Source organism: Schistocerca nitens, chromosome 6 (genome assembly GCF_023898315.1).
Source record: "Schistocerca nitens isolate TAMUIC-IGC-003100 chromosome 6, iqSchNite1.1, whole genome shotgun sequence".
Taxonomy (NCBI): Eukaryota; Metazoa; Arthropoda; class Insecta; order Orthoptera; family Acrididae; genus Schistocerca; species Schistocerca nitens.
The window spans coordinates 454,884,696-454,903,750 of record NC_064619.1 but is presented as its reverse complement, the minus strand read 5'-3'; the positions used below and the strand labels follow the sequence as shown (position 1 = coordinate 454,903,750).

The 19,055-nt window shown below is 36.6% G+C and overlaps 1 protein-coding gene across 3 annotated transcripts in view; it reads left to right on the top strand.

Annotated features, from left to right (window-relative positions):
* LOC126262418 (phospholipid hydroperoxide glutathione peroxidase-like) overlaps positions 1–1,747 on the top strand; it is a 50,115-nt gene extending 48,368 nt beyond the window's left edge. For all 3 annotated transcript variants that reach the window (XM_049959052.1, XM_049959051.1, XM_049959050.1), the window contains one exon: positions 820–1,747. In XM_049959052.1, coding sequence (XP_049815009.1) covers positions 820–852 — 33 coding nt within the window. In that variant the 3' untranslated portion in view covers positions 853–1,747. The remainder of the gene's footprint in view (positions 1–819) is intronic.
* Positions 1,748–19,055: the final 17,308 nt, after the last annotated feature.

The window sequence follows — 19,055 nt, the reverse complement described above, 5'->3', positions numbered from 1 at the left end:
GGAGTCAACACCAGCTACTGGTACACTGCACAGTTGATGACGAACATTTGCAAATAACTATGGCCTGAAGTCTCCTGACTGCTGCCTATTCGAATTAGGGAGTTCATGTGCCATGTTATAGTTCCCACATAGTAAAGGTAACCACTGATCATATAAATTTTCAAGAACCAGCTTGAAATGATTACTCTACAAACCCCTATGTGTTGCTCACATAGGGATCATGAAGATAAGATTAGTATAATTTCTGCACACACATCATTCTTCCCACACTCAGTATGTGAATGGAACAGCAAGAAATACTAATAACTTGTATAATGGGATGTACCCTCTGCAACGCACCCCACAATGGTTTGCGTGTAGATGTAGATTTGAGGTATTAAGCAGTAGACAAGCTCAATGAATGCGTAGCTAAGCTTTCTGATAATTTCCTTCCTCAGAACATTCTCCTCCCTCCCTCTCCTCCTCCTTCTTACTTTCCCCTCCCTCTTCCCCGCCCTCTTCCTTCCCCCTCCCTCTCCCCCTCCCCCTCTCTCTCGCTGTTGTTTGTTGTCAAAAATCACCATGTAAGTAATAGAATTTTATGCCAGTTATATTTTTGAAAATCATTAGGATATTTGTCTTGTCAAATATTTAAAAACAGGTTTCAATTTTGTGATAATCATATGTAAATTGTCATATTTCATGATTTCAAATGGTTCAAGCAGATCTCAAGTGTTCATTGCAGTTGCTAGTTGCTCCAAAATAAATTTCTGCCAAGATATCTAAATGTAAATATCACCTTGTGAAAAAATAGTTCAGAATTGATGTTATATGTTTCAGGCTCTCGTTCCAAACCTCGAGAAATATTGGTGATGGGAAGTTTTAATGAAGAATGGCAGCTGCCAAGTAGTTCATAACTGAAAATGAGTTTTTACAAGAAATTTATTATAAAATGATTAATGAACTTCTGTTCAAAAATTTGTGTCCCATATTAGCTTTTGTTAAGCAGAGGTGCATGCCGATAATGTTGAAACAGCAATGTGGAATTCATCACCAGATTGATTACGAGATTGGCACAGTAAGGTGCCATGGAAAGGGTTGGAAATTTTAACATGAAAGACTTAAATAATAACATTATAATTTTAAAACAAATGGAGAGTTGGCACTCTCTTACAAGTGTTACAGAATCATAAGAGGGAAAAAAGATATCAGACAAAAATGTGTTTCAACATTATGTGCAACTTAATAGGAATAATAAAATCTACCAGAAGGACCGCATTTTATGATTCAGATAATTTGTCAAGACCTTTGTTAATGATTGCTGGTTCCATAAAGCTCAGCTTAGCTTGACTATTTGCAGGCAATTTCCTGAAATGTCCTAATTGTCATGTGATACCCAAACGCAAAAACCTGCAATACCTTTGTTCTAATGTGTTAAGTGTTTGAAAATTGGTCACACAATTGTCTGCTGCTTACATAATAAAACTGTACTTTTTTTGTAAGTGGAATGTTTTTCCAAAAATAGCAGACTATATGTCAGAAGATTTATCTTTCAAAAACATCTGAGCATAAGATTTCACATTTCATTCATAGAAAACTTAATTGTGTTGAAAATTGGAGCTTATGCACTTTAATATGTCTATTTTGCCACAAGTAATTCTAGTGCTATTAAGTTTTGTCAGCTGGACAAGAAACTACAGAATATATTGTAATTTTTCTGAATTCATTGTCTCTCGTGTGTATTTTCTAATAAAAGAAATTTATACTACTTCAACTTTTGTCTACTACACAAGAATACTAGCTTCTGGTATGTAGATGCTTATAAACATTCATAATTGCTTAAAGACAAAGATGTTAAGCACGCTAAACCCTGTAAACAAAAATAATCACAGGAAGAAGTTTCCTGTTTAGGTACTAATTTGACATTTGAAGTCTGTTTAGTATGGATTATTTCTATTTCTCTCCTTTTTGCCATGTGTATCCCCCACCCCCGAAAATGTGACTTGTTACTGTGTAAGGATTTGCAACAATCTCACTGTTTAAGCTGTGTACCTGGTAACATCATTTGAAGACACAACTCGGAAAATGGCTAACAATCTCATGAGGATTGCTGTCATTCCTTCTAATGAGCTTTCAACAGAATAAATTTTTCTATAGAACTTGTTTCTTCCGTAACTCTACTATACAAGCTTCTCTGAAATCTACCCATTTTTTTGTTGGTGTATTTCTTTGTCTTCCTCCCCAGTTCTTCTTCTTATTTTCTGTGTTACCTTTTATTTATCTATTAAATTCAATCTGATCTACCTTAATGTTCTTCTCTTCAAATATTTTTTGTGTTTAATTGTAAACCTGTTTCAGCTAGCTATGTCACTATTCGACGTACCCATATCACTGTTTACTTCACTTTCCGCTTTGTTCCCCAAAAGGTTTTATTTTGGGATAAACTCATCCACAGATTTCAAATCTGTTCTTTATTTCTTTCCTAAAACACATAATCTCTTTCTTCAAATCTTACAAGTTTTCTTTGATACACTGCTGACAATTTCCCCACACCCTGCTATTTTCCTAAAGCACTTAGTGTGTCAGATGGATACTCTAGTTGTATTTACAGCTGTATTATAAATTTATTATAGTCCCATTAGCAGTTTAGTTGCAGCTCCTTTATGTCCTAAGGAATGAGATGGCATCTGGTTAAGATTTAGAAATCAAATGCCAATTTGGTTCTTTGAAAAGAACGTGGCGAAGTTCATTTCCCATCCTTGGTGAGTTAAGAGCATGTGCTCCATCTTGAATGAACTAGACATTTATAGAATGTTCCTTTACTTTTTCTCCATAAAATTCCTCCTCTTTGTATTTAGATTCCTCTTTCTTGAGTATTCCCTTTTTGCGACTTCCTCCTCCTACACATTTTCAGTGCTTTGTTTCCATCCAGAAGTCCTGTCACTATATTATTCCTCCTACCATGACCTCATCATTTCTGCTCTGGTCCATTTTTCCTTTGCACTCTGCCTTATTTACTTCCTTCTATTCAAATAATTTTGGTTTTTAATAGCCTCCTCCAAATATCTCATGTAACCTAATGTAAATTTGTTTTCTATAAATGAAATTCTACTGTTGTTTGATATTCAGACCTAGGACATACCTACACTGGTTCACTGTTGTACCATGTGCACATTTGCTGTGTATGGTGTGCCACTGTCTAAATCAGTAGACATGGGAAGTCTAGCATACGTTGTTTGTCTTCACACACCCTGCATTTGCATATTCGCAAGACAGCAGTTGAAACTGGTATGTTGAGAACCTAGGATGAATTCTTGGTTATTCTAACTGAAAATCTGTCACAGCAGTATGAGGGCTTATTTAAATTGATAGGACAGTTGAAAACCTGGGCAGTAGCAGCAGATGTTCACATCTCTATCGAAGTCACAATTACTTCCACCCAAAACAATCAAAACATTACTATATTTACTTGAAGTAGTGACCTGCACAAAATAGCAACCAGATAACAGACCAGAATCACATATAGCTGTAAACTCCTACGAATACCTGTTTTGCATTTTGTCGGGTAATTTGTAAGACATTTGTTCAACATATTCATGTGAATCAGAAAGTTTAGTGGCACTTGTATTTCACTTGGTCATAAACATAATTTTTAATTGCCACTAAAATCTGAAATAATGGGTATAATGAGAATGAAACATATTCCACAGCTATTATTATTATTATTATTATTATTATTATTATCCTGAATGGTCACGCAATTTAACATGTCTGTTTACTTACAACATTTTTGATTACACACTATTTGTAATAGTACATGTATGGATTTTGTGCATGTGTGTGCATAGTGAGTGAGAGAGAGTGAGTGTGTGTATGTGTGTGTGTGTGTGTGTGTTGTATTATTATTATTATTATTATTATTATTATTATTATTATTATTATTGTAAGAGAAGGGATAAGGTGAAATCCGGTGCTGGCACATAGCCTACTCCTTGCGAACAGTACCCCATGCGATGGACAGATCACCAACAACAGTTTCACAAGTCCTCATTTCATGAGAGACTGCGGAGAGGCAAGTCTGGCAATGAGGAACTTTACACCACCTCCTCTCCTCCCTTTGCACAAAATACTGGCAGTGGAAAATTTTTTCCACCGCCAGGATTTAAATTGCCACATTTTGTGATAACACTAAATGAGCTGCCCTTCTTCAAACTTTTTCCCTGTCCAGCCCTCTCTGACAGGATTCCGTACTGTGCAGCAATACACCAGAAGAGCATTCACAAGTGTAGGCTCCCTCTTTAGTAGATCTGTTGCATTTTCTAAGTGTTCTGTCAATAAATCGGTCCTTGGATCACTCTGCCCACAACATTATCTATGCAGTCTTTCCAATTTATGTTATTTGTAATTGTTATCCCTAAGTATTTAGATGAATTCACAGTATTTGGATTTGTGCGATTTATCATGTAACTGAAAATTAACGGATTCCTCTCAGTACTCATGTGGATTACCCCACACTATTCATTATTTAGAATCAATTGCCGCTTTTCATACTGTATAGATGTTGTGTCCAAGTCATTCTGCAATTGATTTTGACCATATGATAACTTTAAAAGACAGTAAATGACAGCATCATCTGCAAACAATCGAAGAGGGCTGCTCAGGGACAGCAAAGTGCCTATGACACTTCCTTGGGGAACACCGTATTTCTCATGTTTATTCAATGTCTTTCCGTGAATTACTACAAACTGTGATCTTTATTATAGGAACTCACTGCCAAATGATGGGTCAATGAGGAGTCCTCAAAGAATTACTTAGGTCAGCTTGTATTTATTAAAGGGAATTGATTGTTATGTTTATAAAATATATATTTTCTTATTTTCTCATCTATTCTGAGGGCATCTAAGGTTACTATGTCATCTATGCCCAGTGGTTGTCGTGCCTGTCAGAAGAGCAAAGCAAAACTAAATTGCTTGTTGTGGCATAGCCACAGAAACTACATGTGAGGATTGTATGGGGGATGTGGTAAAACTTATCAAGTTTTCACAATATCTTCAGTGCTGTAACAACTGGTGTGTGGTCTTGCATTGTAGTGCAAAAGATCATCATCCACTGTAGCTTTGTTGGGTGAACGTGCTGATGATGGCTTGCCTTTAGGTAACTTGCCAGAGAATGGCTGGAATATCAGTAAGAATCTTCATAAAGTTTATGAGGGTCTAACTACATAATGTGAACTCTGTATACAAAGAAATTTTAGGACAATGAAAGTGTTTTAAGGACGAAGATTTTGGTATAAGAATAATCAGAACAGCTTTCGTATAAACTTTATTATAGAAACATTTATGTCGGTCTGTAATTTAAAATTTTTCTTACCAGTCTGTTTGAGGCCTATAGACTTATTAACTACTTTTCTTAGATGCTTAAAACTTTTTGCACACATTTATGACATTGTTATCTAAACAGTAGAGTACAATCAAATGATTTCAATCAAGAGTTATTACACTATAAATAAATAAATTAGACAGTCAAAATTAAGGTAGGGTATATTTTTTCCTCCTGGTGATAGTAAGCTGGTGTCTGTAGTCTACTTTTCTCCAAATGGTTGCCTGAAATAAAAAAAATTTCAGACCTCTAGCTCAAAAAAAATTTTTTTTTTTTTTTTTGCATAAAATAAACATGTCAGAAAATTTGATTCTTGGGAAATTCAGTTAAAAGGTACATTTTTTCTGTTCCTCACCTCTGTTGTTCTTAAAACCCTACAGTTACATAATATTCTTGGTTTGTGTGTTCCTCATCTTCTTATCTTACTTTTCTTGCTCCTATTTGCTATTCTGGCCTCTTTAGTTACCTCAAGAACCCATTTTTCGCCTTCGGCCACTCTCAAGGAATCAATTTCCATCAGTGCTTGTCTCGTATTGAAACCAGGAGTTAGTCCAAACAATTCTAAAACATCACATCTGCTAACTGCCCCATCATTAAAGCAAATAACTGCATCTAATACACCTAATATCATGGTATTGAAACAAACAAACAAACAAACACAGTTTTAGGCAGGCGTTCCCATATCACATGGTTGAAACATTCATTAACATTTTGTGTCTTTCCATGTAAGTGCCGTGACAATAGTATAGTGTCACTTAGGTCCCTGTACATTGCTTCCAATACCTCAAATGGCAGGGAATGATGGTGTGCATAAGTCTCACCATTTGCTATTGCTTTTTTGTATCCACACCATATGTCTACACCACTGTCGCAGAGAGCATGCTGTGGATGGTCATCCGTAGAAGCTTTATGGAAAAAGGTAGCCCATACTGATTTCTTCATTGCCTCAATATTATCTTGATTGCTTCTTATGGTTAAACCATAATAGAGCTGCAGTTTGTCCACCTCTTCCTTAGTAAGACGACCCCAACCATCAATTGGGTTCCCATCACTGAGCTTTTTCCCCCTCGTATCGTTATTAACTTATGTAAACGTGTGCCCATCCTCTTTTTGGCATGGCCAACAAACTGTAAATTTTCAATTTTTACAGTTCTTCCATAAGGCATATTTTCCACCACATTTGCAAACCCTTTGGAGTCTCCATCTCCCAGGTACTTCACATACCGTACACCATAATTCTCTCCTGACCTTTTAAATATTCTGATAACTCCCTCTGATTCCATTCTACCATTGTAGCCAGAAAAATTCTGGACACAAACATAATCCTGGTTATTTCTGTTGCAACCATGGCAGTACTTTGTCATACATTCTATGTCAATCACCTTTCCATTTTCTAAGGATGTTGCAGTGACAACACCATTTAGTGATAAGTGACCACACTTCCGGTCAATCACCTTTCCATTTTCTAAGGATGTTGCAGTGACAACACCATTTAGTGATAAGTGACCACACTTCCGCCATGTCCCATCATGGGCTGCAGCTATGTCAGTGTCACCTTCATTGCATAACACAGTTTCTTCTACTGCTTTCTTCATTGACACAGAACTCACTTGACAAAGACTTTAAAGAAGTAACTGTGTGTACTTCTCAAATCATGTAGGTGGGGGCAAATTCATGATAGCACAAAATGTTTGAGCTGCCTTTCTACCCTTCCCAATACACCTCATTCCATATGCAAGTCTGATATTTGTGTTATAAACTCTTCCTTTGCACAATCCAGAAGAATAACCAGTTTTAGTTACCCCACAGAAATCGCAAAACACTTGTAACTTATAAGCCACACCTTTCCTACTCTCAAAATCTTCGGCGATTTTAATACCAGCTTTTCCACAAAGCGCACATACAGCAGCATTCTTTAGAAGTGAACATAAAGCACTCAATTCAGTAATTATGGAAACACATTCTGTTACACTGTTTTGATCATGTTTTATAGAAATGTCACTCTGGTACTCAAATATTTTAGCTTCCGTCTTGAGGCACTTGGCAGAGCGGACATAACATCCAGTTGGTTTGTGGATGTAATTACACAGTCTCTACTTTCCAATGAAGTAAACCGATTACCATAAAACTTAAGTTTTCCCGTTCCAAAAACACTTTTTTGGAGGCATAACTACTTCTGAGAATGACACAGCACCAACAACGTACAGAAGTTTGAACACAAACAACTCTCGAAAACCATATATATACAAAGGAAAACACAGTAGCATTGGAAAGCATGTGTGCTAACAGGGCTGCCAACTCAAAAAACCATTACGCAGTGAATCTTTTCGAATTGGCAACATAATAATGACGCCGTTTGAAATCCAACTGCAGTGGAAACACGGTCGTTGCCACATACCGACATATATTTAAATTTATTTTTGAAGTTGTTCCTGATGTCCGAAACGATTCATTTAACTACCATTTTGTTCACAAAACTAAATATTGATTTAAGATGAAAAAAAAAAAATTCGAATTTTTGAAGCAGATTCACTAGCAAGTGACCTTAAGCTGTTTGAGGGTTCTGACATATTTATTGTGCAATCCTGCTCCAAAAATCAATCATAATCACAACCTCTGCATCGCACAATACTATGGCTGTAACATACCCGTCAATCAGTTTTGAACTTTTTTCTTCTCCTTGAGCTTCTGTGATGCCATTCCACTGACTGCTCTTCGAAATTGGGTCAAAAAGCAGGACCAATGTGTTTTCCTAATTAGTCACCTCAGTGCCTTTACTGAGGGAGGTAATGGTACACAAATAATTTGCAGCCACCCGGCAGTCTCCATGAATGTTATCACTGCCTGTTGTATAGAGGCACTGCAGTCACCGGCTTGCTTCCGCGTTTCGTCGGCCAATGGTGTCTGCCCTTCAGCTTTCTTACAGCAACAAAACCATAATCTAACAGTGCTGGTATCCACTGTTGCAGCACTATACACATTTTTCAGGCTTTCATGAATATGAATGGGTGTTTCACCTTCTGCATTCCAGAATTCTACCACAAACACTGTCCAATATGAACATCCATTTTGGCGATTTTGCAACCAAATGCAGTACTGGCATCTGTTGATACAGAAAAGTACTGCTGCAGTGGATTGGAGAAGCAGCTTTGAGGATAGTGCCAAATTCAAATTTTTCACTTAAAACTTTTTCAGTTTGGGTTTGGTTAAGGAGAAGTGAGGTGGTTCTTGCGTTGAAGGTGTTTTATTTTAAATGAAGGTGGAATGTTACATGCTGGTGGTGGTTTGTTGATGTAATAGAGCATTGCAGGAAATGAAGTTGAAGTGGCGGTCATAAAATCACTTTAGTTAACTGCACTGTGTTTCAAGTGAGTGTGTAACTTTGATTATACACAAAGAAATAGCAGTACTTCAGAAGCCAGTTGATTTGACAGATGGAAACATTTCGTTTTAGCAATGTTGGGTTTGAAAAGCCACTGGGTGGAGTACTCAGACAATTTGTGTAGTTCTTGTGTGTTCACATTGAAATGTTCTCACCCTCTTAGCAACCTTAAGCTTAGCTTAAGGGTGCCGTGAAGTTGTTTGCACAACCTAACCATGAGGCAAACAGATCCAAAAACTCAGAACACAAGGAATCCAATTTGTGGTAGGGAATTTAATCTGGCACCAGATGCATTGCATCAGTGATAGAAGGCATTCAACCCAAATAAATTTTCAGCACTCTGCTGTTTGTTATAGCTTACCAACCAATGCTAGACGCATGCCAACGTGGGGACCTGAGCCCGTCGTTTGTCTGCGAGTTGAGTAGAGACCTGCTGGCTTCCATATCAACTTGTAGGGACAATGGTTGATTCATCACCCAAACTTCAATGAAAAGTTTGTTTTACCCTTCAGACAACAGAGAACACAGTGACAAAACATTACGAATATCCACATCCACCAGTTTCTGCAAGAACTCTGAAGTTTTAGAGATTGGCATATCATTACTATGTAACCTTTCTTTCTACATTTGTGGTAAGTGGCCCACCTCTTCAGGCAGGCAGGAAGTGCTGCCCGTGCTGACGACAATGGGTTTGCCTGTAGTGGCCTGGTAAACGTGTTTATACTGTGTTCACCTACTCCTCCAGTGCACTGTACCAAGCGGCAGGAGGGTGTGCTGTCAACATTGGCGTAAACGCTCCGAGCCTCTAACTGGCAGTGCTCAGTGTTGGAAACCTCGAATGACGGTGCAATATTCAAAACCTGTTTCAGTGTCAGGTCCTCAAACTGAATGGCATGTTCACGGACTTCCTTATCGTGGGCCATGGCATCCTCCTGACACTTGGTACTGACAGTGACATTTATGACTGAGGGCTCAGAGGCCCAAGCGCACATGCAAAGATACAATGCTGGAACACATTACACTTGCCATAGTGGCCCAACTTACGGCTGTGGTAGGTGTAGTAACCAACAGGTTACTACAGTATGTAAACAGTACATCTACAGCACAGCTCTCGTCCTGTTACGAAATTTGGCACGACTTTCTTAAATTTCTGATAACTTCCGTGTCCATTGGAAATATATGACATAGATCTCTGTCATGTGATTAGTATTATTTCATAGCTTAAATTTTACTTTTGAAATTAAGTGTACATAATACAAAATTTTTTCATATCCTGTGTCTCTCCATTTTGATAATGAAAAATGCAGTGATTCTGCAATAGTTTCCTTGACTAAATAAAATGGAATGGCTATAAATGTCATCACATTCCCTCTTAAAAATAATAGGAAGAATGACCAAGTGCTTGGGTCACTCCCTAGTTGACACTTGTGTCCCAAGGGCTAATCATCAAATGTTTAAGTGGAAGAAAATAATTTTCCTTCCATTCAAATCTCTCATTAAACTGTGCTTTGTTACTAAGTGTATCATTATCACTTTCAGATTCTTTGGAATCGGTGAACTGTCTGTTACATCTCTTGTTGAAACATGACTGTAATATTGCACCTGCTGTTGAAGATTACTTAAGACTGTCGCTTTCAAAACCTCCGCAGGAGTTATTACGTGCAGCAATTCTTTCTCATTTTCGCTTTTTGGTGAGGATTTGCATGATATTTTTCAATGCAACCACTATGCCTTATTATGTTTCTTGTAGAGTAGATAGGAAAATACCATGATGCCAATCTTAATGAACAGTGAGATGTAAAATACAGCAGAATGAGACCATGACAATGTACCCTTAACAAGTGGCCACGACTGTGAAAATCTACTGAGATATGCGGTAGAAAACCCACTGTATGCATAAATTCTTAAACAGCACATAGGTACACAAGTGTTGGCATAACTATACTTGTCCTTAGTGCACAGGGATTGCCAAGGGAGCCTGAGTTAACTTATCAACAGTGCTTAAGGAAAATCCAGAGGCTGCACACGATCTTGTCAGCAGCATCTGGATTGTGACGGAGAACGAAGAGTTAACTTGTGACCAGCAGTCAAAGTGTTAAGTATAGTCCCCTACCAGAGATCATCACAATGAGTCACGGTCTGCCAAGTACTGGTACCGAGGTTATGGAAATGAGGTCTCTGACTGTGGCTAGTAAACAAATTCTCTTATTGAATTTTCTGCCAGCTGGAGTTCGTTAATACCACCATAAAATGGAAATGTAAGAAATACAGTACTGACCAGAGTGTTCAACATTCCATACCATCTAAATCAGACAAAAATAATAATAGTAACAGAATCATCACAGTATTATCAGCTGAAGAGTTGCCGTCATGCAATATTAATTGGAGCTGACTTTAACCTACAGAATTTTTGACTGGGATGTCTATAGATTCTCTGCTGTTGGAATTCTAACTGTTATCACCCTCTTGTAACCCAAAGTTGATCCATTAATTTCGCAGCACTTGGTATGTTAAGGCAGTGACACAGTACAGAGAAACGTAGAAATGATAGAATTTAAATAAATAGTTTTCATGGTACTCATCTATTATTGTCCTTCATTGTTGAAAGCTGTAGGCTCACAGTCTTGTGTCCAACCTAGATTCTGAAAATCAACTACATATACTGGTCTAGAGGGTGCTCGGTTCTTGAATAATATGAACACTGATGGAGTTTCTGTTGTTAAATAGAAGACCAACCTCCATGCTAACGCAACACATACATAACTCATAGAGTCTACTCGTGCAGAACACGAACGAAGATTCACCTCTCACAACATACAACTAAGAAAATATGATTGTATATCGATCTATTCATGCAAAATCATCTTTGGAGCATACATTACAAAAATAAAGTACAAATAATTGTTTATCATTGCATATCTTTTTAAGAAGTCCATAAAAATCATAGTAATTACATTAAGTGTATATATATGTTGACGTTTATACATTTTTTTTTTGTAGCTATATGGTAGTGGATTTCTGGGTTTTGATTTTGCAACTTGGGAATCGGTCATTTCATATGATCCAAGATCATTTAGTATATTTATCTCACCATAACCCAAGAAAAATTTTGATACAAAACAATTAAACTGGCTATGTCAAACAACATTATGCTGTACAACAAATCAATATTCATGGGTTCTTCATTAAATGAGTAACAACATTTTCTACTACCTTAGCATTATTACTACATTCAGATGTGGACATGAGCAAAATTTCACTTTAAAAAGTTTTTTTTTCACAAATTTTCAAAACAATTACGAAGTCTGATTTTTTTGCTTATTCTGTAGCTCTCAAATTGTTACCAAATGTCATATAAGATAAATGGGATAAGCAAGAGATGGTTCACGTAACAAATATTCCCATTTTTAACTCTGTCCCTTGACATAAAACCATATTTATTGATTTTATCACAGTGGTGTGACACTAGAAAAAAAAAACACCAAAATTACTGTGATCAACAAACGTCTGTTAGAAACCACTACACAAAAACATTTTCTTTATACTCTTTCATACATCAACACTTATAAATCTGACTTCAGTTCATAAAATATTATTGATTGGTAATGCTCTATGACCAAAAGAAAACATTTTAGTCCATGTAGAACGCTTTAAAGAAAATATAGCAACATACCTTCAATCACAGAACAAAATTAATGTAGTAAATACATTTTACAACACATCCGCCGGGAAAGCTTGAAGAGTCACAAAATTAATGTACTTAGTTAAGAACTTAATCCTTTTACCTAGAACACAAACGAAATGTTTTTGCAACAACATTTTATAGTGTCTTTTACATTTTTCAGTAATGTCTTCTCGTCCTTCACAATACCTCATATGAACACCACAGACACCACTTCAGAAACTAGTGTATGTCAGATTTTAGGCCCATTCTACTATGTGCTACTCCATCATTTTCATCACTCATATTGTCTTTTGGTCTCCAATTGCTACAAATATTTTGTACTCATTCATTTTCACGTAAAATGATGGGTCATACAATAACATATGGAAAATCGCTTTTCAGGTCTTTCAAATCATGTTGCAGGATGACACAACTAGCTCATTCTTAAATGTTTTTTTGAAAACAGAGTTATTTGGCAACTTATGTAGAAAAATTGGCCACAAGTTACAGTAGAAGTGTCTGCATTACTAATATTTGCTTTGAAGTCCCGTTCATATACTAAGTGTCACTATCATATTTAAATTCCTCTTTTACGTCTGCATAAAGCGCACTGATTCAATGAGGTAACATGAAAATTCAATACATATACAAAAATAATAGTAATCATCAGAAAAAATATCTATAACGGTAAACACAAGTAAACTGTATACAGCACAAGAAACTGCAGTTACTTTATGAGAAATGGTGTGGTGCTTTCCACACAAATTCCCAAAACTAATACACAAGAAATATTATAAAGTTTCATTGGATGACATTCAGATGCCAGTCTTTTTACACAAATATCAGGACTAATGTCACTAGTACTAACACATATACCGCAAAGAAAGATGTATTAAGAAACGAATAAATGCTAAGGAATTGATGGAGACTTGTACTCAAAGCTTTAGCTTTTCAAATGATAAGTTAGTTAGTTAAAATATTACTATAAACATTGAGAAATAACACTGTAAAGGACTAATTACTTTTCATGAAAGAACATAAAATACAAATCATGACTTTACAACCTGTAGAAAAGTAACATGAGTTACCACGTTCAAATTGTTTGCCCAAAAATTTTATGAAAAATGTAAAAAGTACATAGTCCATTACAATGGTAGAAAACATTTTGTTTCTACACATTCCAGTAAGAATCCTTTTCGTTAGTTATCTTTATCTATTTTGTTTGTATGGCTTCAATGAGCCCATATGACTTCAACAGGGTAACTTTTCTTAGGACAAGAATCTTTTGAGACTCAGGATAAATCAAGCGGTAAGCATTTGGATGCAGGGTCTCTATGACGTCAAATGGACTGATACAGATGTAGAAAAACTTTTTTAACTCTGATATTAACATGTAGGATTTGTTGTGTTATTTAACAAGAATACAAGCTCCAATGTTGAATTTAGTTATTTTGACCTCACTATTGTGTCTTTTCTTTTGTATCTCTCCTTGATTTTTCATAGTTTCTCTCACAATTGCTTCATGTTCTTGAACTGACATAACAGTACATAGTGGAAAATTTACTAATTCAGAGATAACCAGTTTATTATGAAACATGACTTCAAAAGGTGAAAATCCCATTGTACTGTGTTGCATGCTATTCATTACCATCTTCCAAATCACTGATGTGTTCATACCATGTGAGGTGCTTGTGACTATAGCATGTGCGACACAGACAATTAATTTCACGCATGTATCTCTCTCTGCTGGATTGGATGAAGAATTATAAACTGAAATTAAAATGAGTTTGATATCAGGTTTTTCTATGATAAAAACTGTGATCCATTGTCTGACAGTATTACTTTAGCTTTTCCTACATTTTTGAAGTAGTATTTTTCAATTTTAGTAATAATCTCCTTACTTGCAGCTTTTCTAACAGGATATAATTTTATATATTTGGAGAAAACATCAACCATAGCAAAAATATAACAATAACCATTTTTAATTTTTGGTAAATTTCCATAAAAATCTACAGTAACTAAATTCATAGGTTTATCAGTTATCATAATTTGCACCTCACTTTGATAAGTTCTGTCACTTACCATGACTGTCTGACACCTGTCACAAGTAGATAGTACTTTCCAACCTTTTTAGCCACATTATAGAAATAAACATTTTCTTGTAGCTTTTGTAAACATTTTTGAATACCACATTGTCCATAACTTTCTTTAAATACTTAATCAACTTCCCAGCTTCCTCCTTTGGCCAACATAACTTCCAGTCGTCAGAATCCACATCTGTTCTCCTGATAAGTGTTTCTTTATGAACTTTGTAACTCCAGTTCTTCAGAACCTCTTTGGCCGAAACAACTCTTTACTAATCTTCATTTTGAATCATGATTTTGGTTCCTTCTAATTTTGTTACATATTAGCTCAATAATTTTCTCATCATGTATACTCGTCACATGTCTGATTTTAAACTCTTTTTCCTCATTTTGATCAAAATTTTCATAACTCCCACCCAATGGCATCCTTGACAAGGCATCTGCAAGAACACTGTCTGAACCTGTAATATATTTAATCCCATAATCAAATTGTTGCAAATACATCCCCCATCTGGTAAATCTATTGTGATATAATCTTCATTTCTGTAGGTATCTTAATGCTTTGTGGTCTGAATATACAACCACTTTATGTCCCAACAAATAGGTTCCGAATTTAGTGTATGCCCAGGAAACAGCTAATAATTTTTTCTGTAACTGTGTAAGATTTCTCATGTTTTAACAGCATTCTTCTTACAAAAACAATTGTGTAATGTGTGTTCTCCATTAACTTCTTTTTCCTGAAATAGTTCTGCTCCCAAATCATAATCATTATATCCAAACTTTGCCCATGCACAAATTTTCAATAAAATCCATATAAACCATAAAATGACTTCAGGTGTTTTCTACTATTGAAATTGCTTTAATTTTAATTTTATCAGGGTCTGCCAAGATTCCTTCCCTAGTAATTGTGTCACCTAGGAGTTAGATACAGAAAATTTACATTTTTTGAGTCCAACTTTTTCCAGTAACCCAAATATCATCTGCATAAACATATGTTTTCCCACTGGATATTGGCCAAGTACTTAATCTAATGCTCTTATAAATTCAGCTACAGATGAGTTCGAACCCAAAGGTACTACACGGTATTGGTAACAACTACCACTGTAAAGAAAGGTAGTATATTTACGAGGTATAGGAGCTAAGGGTACCTGATGAAATCCAGAAGTTAAATCCAAACTAGACATAATGTGACTGTTTTTAAATTTTTGTAAAAGTTCACCAGTTTCTTCAGGATGATCAACTTCTCTGTACAAAAACTTGTTGAAATGCCTAGAATTCAGAAGCAATCTCACTCCTCTATCTCTTTTGGAAACAATTCTCTCAATGATATCACTCACTTCCACCTTATGCAACTCTTTCTCGACTGCAGCTCTATGAACGATAGGTACACAATATGACTTTATGAAATATGGTTACTGTGGTGTTAGTTGTAAAGTACATTGATATCCTCTAAAGTACACTGATATCCTCTCACTCTATCTAGGATATTACTAAACACATCACTATACTCCCACAACAAAGATTCTAATGCATATTTCTGATTTTCATTTAACCCTTTTGCTTCTAAAATCTAAGTGTTTACAAGTTATTGAAACTCTGCTTTATCCGTGTCTAATTCTGGCATATTATTCACCAAAAATCCACTGTTTTTTTTTTAAATTAAATACTATTTATTTTATCCTCCTTATAAGATACAGCTGACTTCATAAAATTAGTGCAAATACAATCTCCGTCAGGTGCACTGTTAATCAACTTCTGCCCTCCCGAATCAAAATCTGCCACCACACTAACTATCCATGACATGCTGAGGATAAGTTCCTTGCTGACATCTTGAATTATTAAACATCCATGTGTGAAAGTTATTAAAGCCTGACTGTTAACCACCTGAATATGTTTCCCAGTTGCACCTTTAATCTGTACTCCAATTACAGGTAATTCTACATAGTTCTTATTGTCTGTAATTTTTTACTTAATGATTCAGACATTGCTGAAATTTGGCTATCTGACTTTAATGAATGGACAACAAAAAGCAATACATTTATCAGTGTTAACGTCCTCATATAACAGGTAAACTTCTGTCTCTTTGAAACTAAGGCTTCTGAAATAACAGTTGTTCTTTCCATTTCCATTGCCTTGGCACACTTTCATGAAATTAACACAGATATAATTATCACTATCACTATCACTGAGAATTTCATCAAACCATGTACACTTACATGTTTCACATAGATCAGCACTATGGTACTTACTTTTAAGTTATCTTACAATAACACTTTTACTTTCGTGCCACCAGTCTGCATACAAAGTAGAACACAGATTTTTAACCGTGTTTCTAAAGTTTTCATCTTTCTCAACTGCATCACTAATTAACCACATATTATCAAAAAGAAAAAAAAAATTTCATTCATATCATTATGCAGCTTACTGTTACTCTGTAACTGTCATACCTGGTAACTGAATTAGTATGCCTCCTTTCTAGTAATTAAATCAACAGTTTTGTTTGTTGTGATACATCATAGTCACTACTATACATTACCTTACTAGTACCTAATGCCTCCAGTTCTTCTTTAAAACAAACAAAATACTTTTCTTCTTTCCAGAATGAGATTTTCACTCTGCAGCGGAGTGTGCGCTGATATGAAACTTCCTGGCAGATTAAAACTGTGCACCCGACCGAGACTCGAACTCGGGACCTTTGCCTGCAAGTGCTCTACCATCTGAGCTGCTGAAGCACGACTCACGCCCGGTCCCACAGCTTCACTTCTGCCAGTATCTCGTCTCCTACCTTCCAAACTTTACGGAAGCTCTCCTGCGAACCTTGCAGAACTAGCACTCCTGAAAGAAAGGATACTGCGGAGACATGGCTTAGCCACAGCCTGGGGGATGTTTCCAGAATGAGATATTCACTCTGCAGCGGAGTGTGCGCTGATATGAAACTTCTTGGCAGATTAAAACTGTGTGCCCGACCGAGACTCGAAATCGGGACCTTTGCCTGTGGGACCGGGCGTGAGTCGTGCTTCGGTAGCTCAGATGGTAGAGCACTTGCCCGCGAATAGGCAAAGGTCCCGAGTTCGAGTCTCGGTCGGGCGCACAGTTTTAATCTGCCAGGAAGTTTCATATCACCGCACACTCCGCTGCAGAGTGAATATCTCATTCTGGAAACATCCCCCAGGCTGTGGCTAAGCCATGTCTCCGCAGTATCCTTTCTTTCAGGAGTGCTAGTTCTGCAAAGTTCGCAGGAGAGCTTCTGTAAAGTTTGGAAGGTAGGAGACGAGATATTGGCAGAAGTGCAGCTGTGGGACTGGGTGTGAGTCGTGCTTCGGTAGCTCAGATGGTAGAGCACTTGCCCGCGATAGGCAAAGGTCCCGAGTTCGAGTCTCGGTCGGGCGCACAGTTTTAATCGGCCAGGAAGTTTCATATCAGTGCACACTCTGCTGCAGAGTGAAAATCTCAATCTGGGAACATCCCCCAGGCTGTGGCTAAGCCATATCTCTGCAGTATCCTTTCTTTCAGGAGTGCTAGTTCTGCAAGGTTCGCAGGAGAGCGTCTGTAAAGTTTGGAAGGTAGGAGACGAGATACTGGCAGAAGTGAAGCTGTGGGACCGGGCGTGAGTCGTGCTTTGTTAGCTCAGATGGTAGAGCACTTGCCCACGGATGGCAAAGGTCCCGAGTTCGAGTCTCGGTCGGGCGTACAGTTTTAATCTGCCAGGAAGTTTCATACTTTTCTTCTTCATTAGTATACTCACCATCACTTATCTGCAATTCAGTATCATCAATATTACCACAAGCATCATCAGTATCACCACACATATTACCATCATTGTCATTCCACACTTCATTACTGTTTAAATACCCTGTTTCACTTAAGCTGTTATCAATACAGTATTCATCTTTTTCTTACCTGGTTCTTCCATTAGTTTCTGAAGTCCAAAATCATCACAAACATCAGTTACTTCAGCATTTAACAAGTGACAAGCCTCTACCCAGTCATAGAATTCTGATGAATTACTTTCTTTTCTATCCTCCTTTCCAATTTCTGTGTGCTCATTCACCTTATTTACATGTTTTGCCTTATCTGGTGAACATAATTCTTTCTCAACAGATATAGTGTTAACAGGATAGAACAATATTTAAGATAGCAACTGTTCACTTCACTAGAGTGTTTTTTGTGTGTGTTCATATTGGTGTAATTTCTGGTCCATTTGTTATTTGTTTCATGAGCTCCCAACTTGTGGACTGACAACAGGGGCCGAGCTAGTTTTTTATTTCCTGTATTAATACCCCATCCTGTTTCCTTGTGTTTCTATTATCATCTCTATTCCAATTTCTGTTCCAACTATTGTCATGTTGCTCTCCAGAATGAAAGTTGTTACCATTTGCTCTATTGTGTTCCTTCTGATGATATCTGTTTCCATGTTCCCTCCTGTTGTGATTATTACCATGGAAATTCTGATTATTACAACTTTGAAAATGTGTCTGCCAATTTTGGTTGTATTTCAATTTTTTTTGTCTCCAAAACGCTATGTAATTTATCAACATATTTCAAAAACTGATCTATTGTGCTGTCT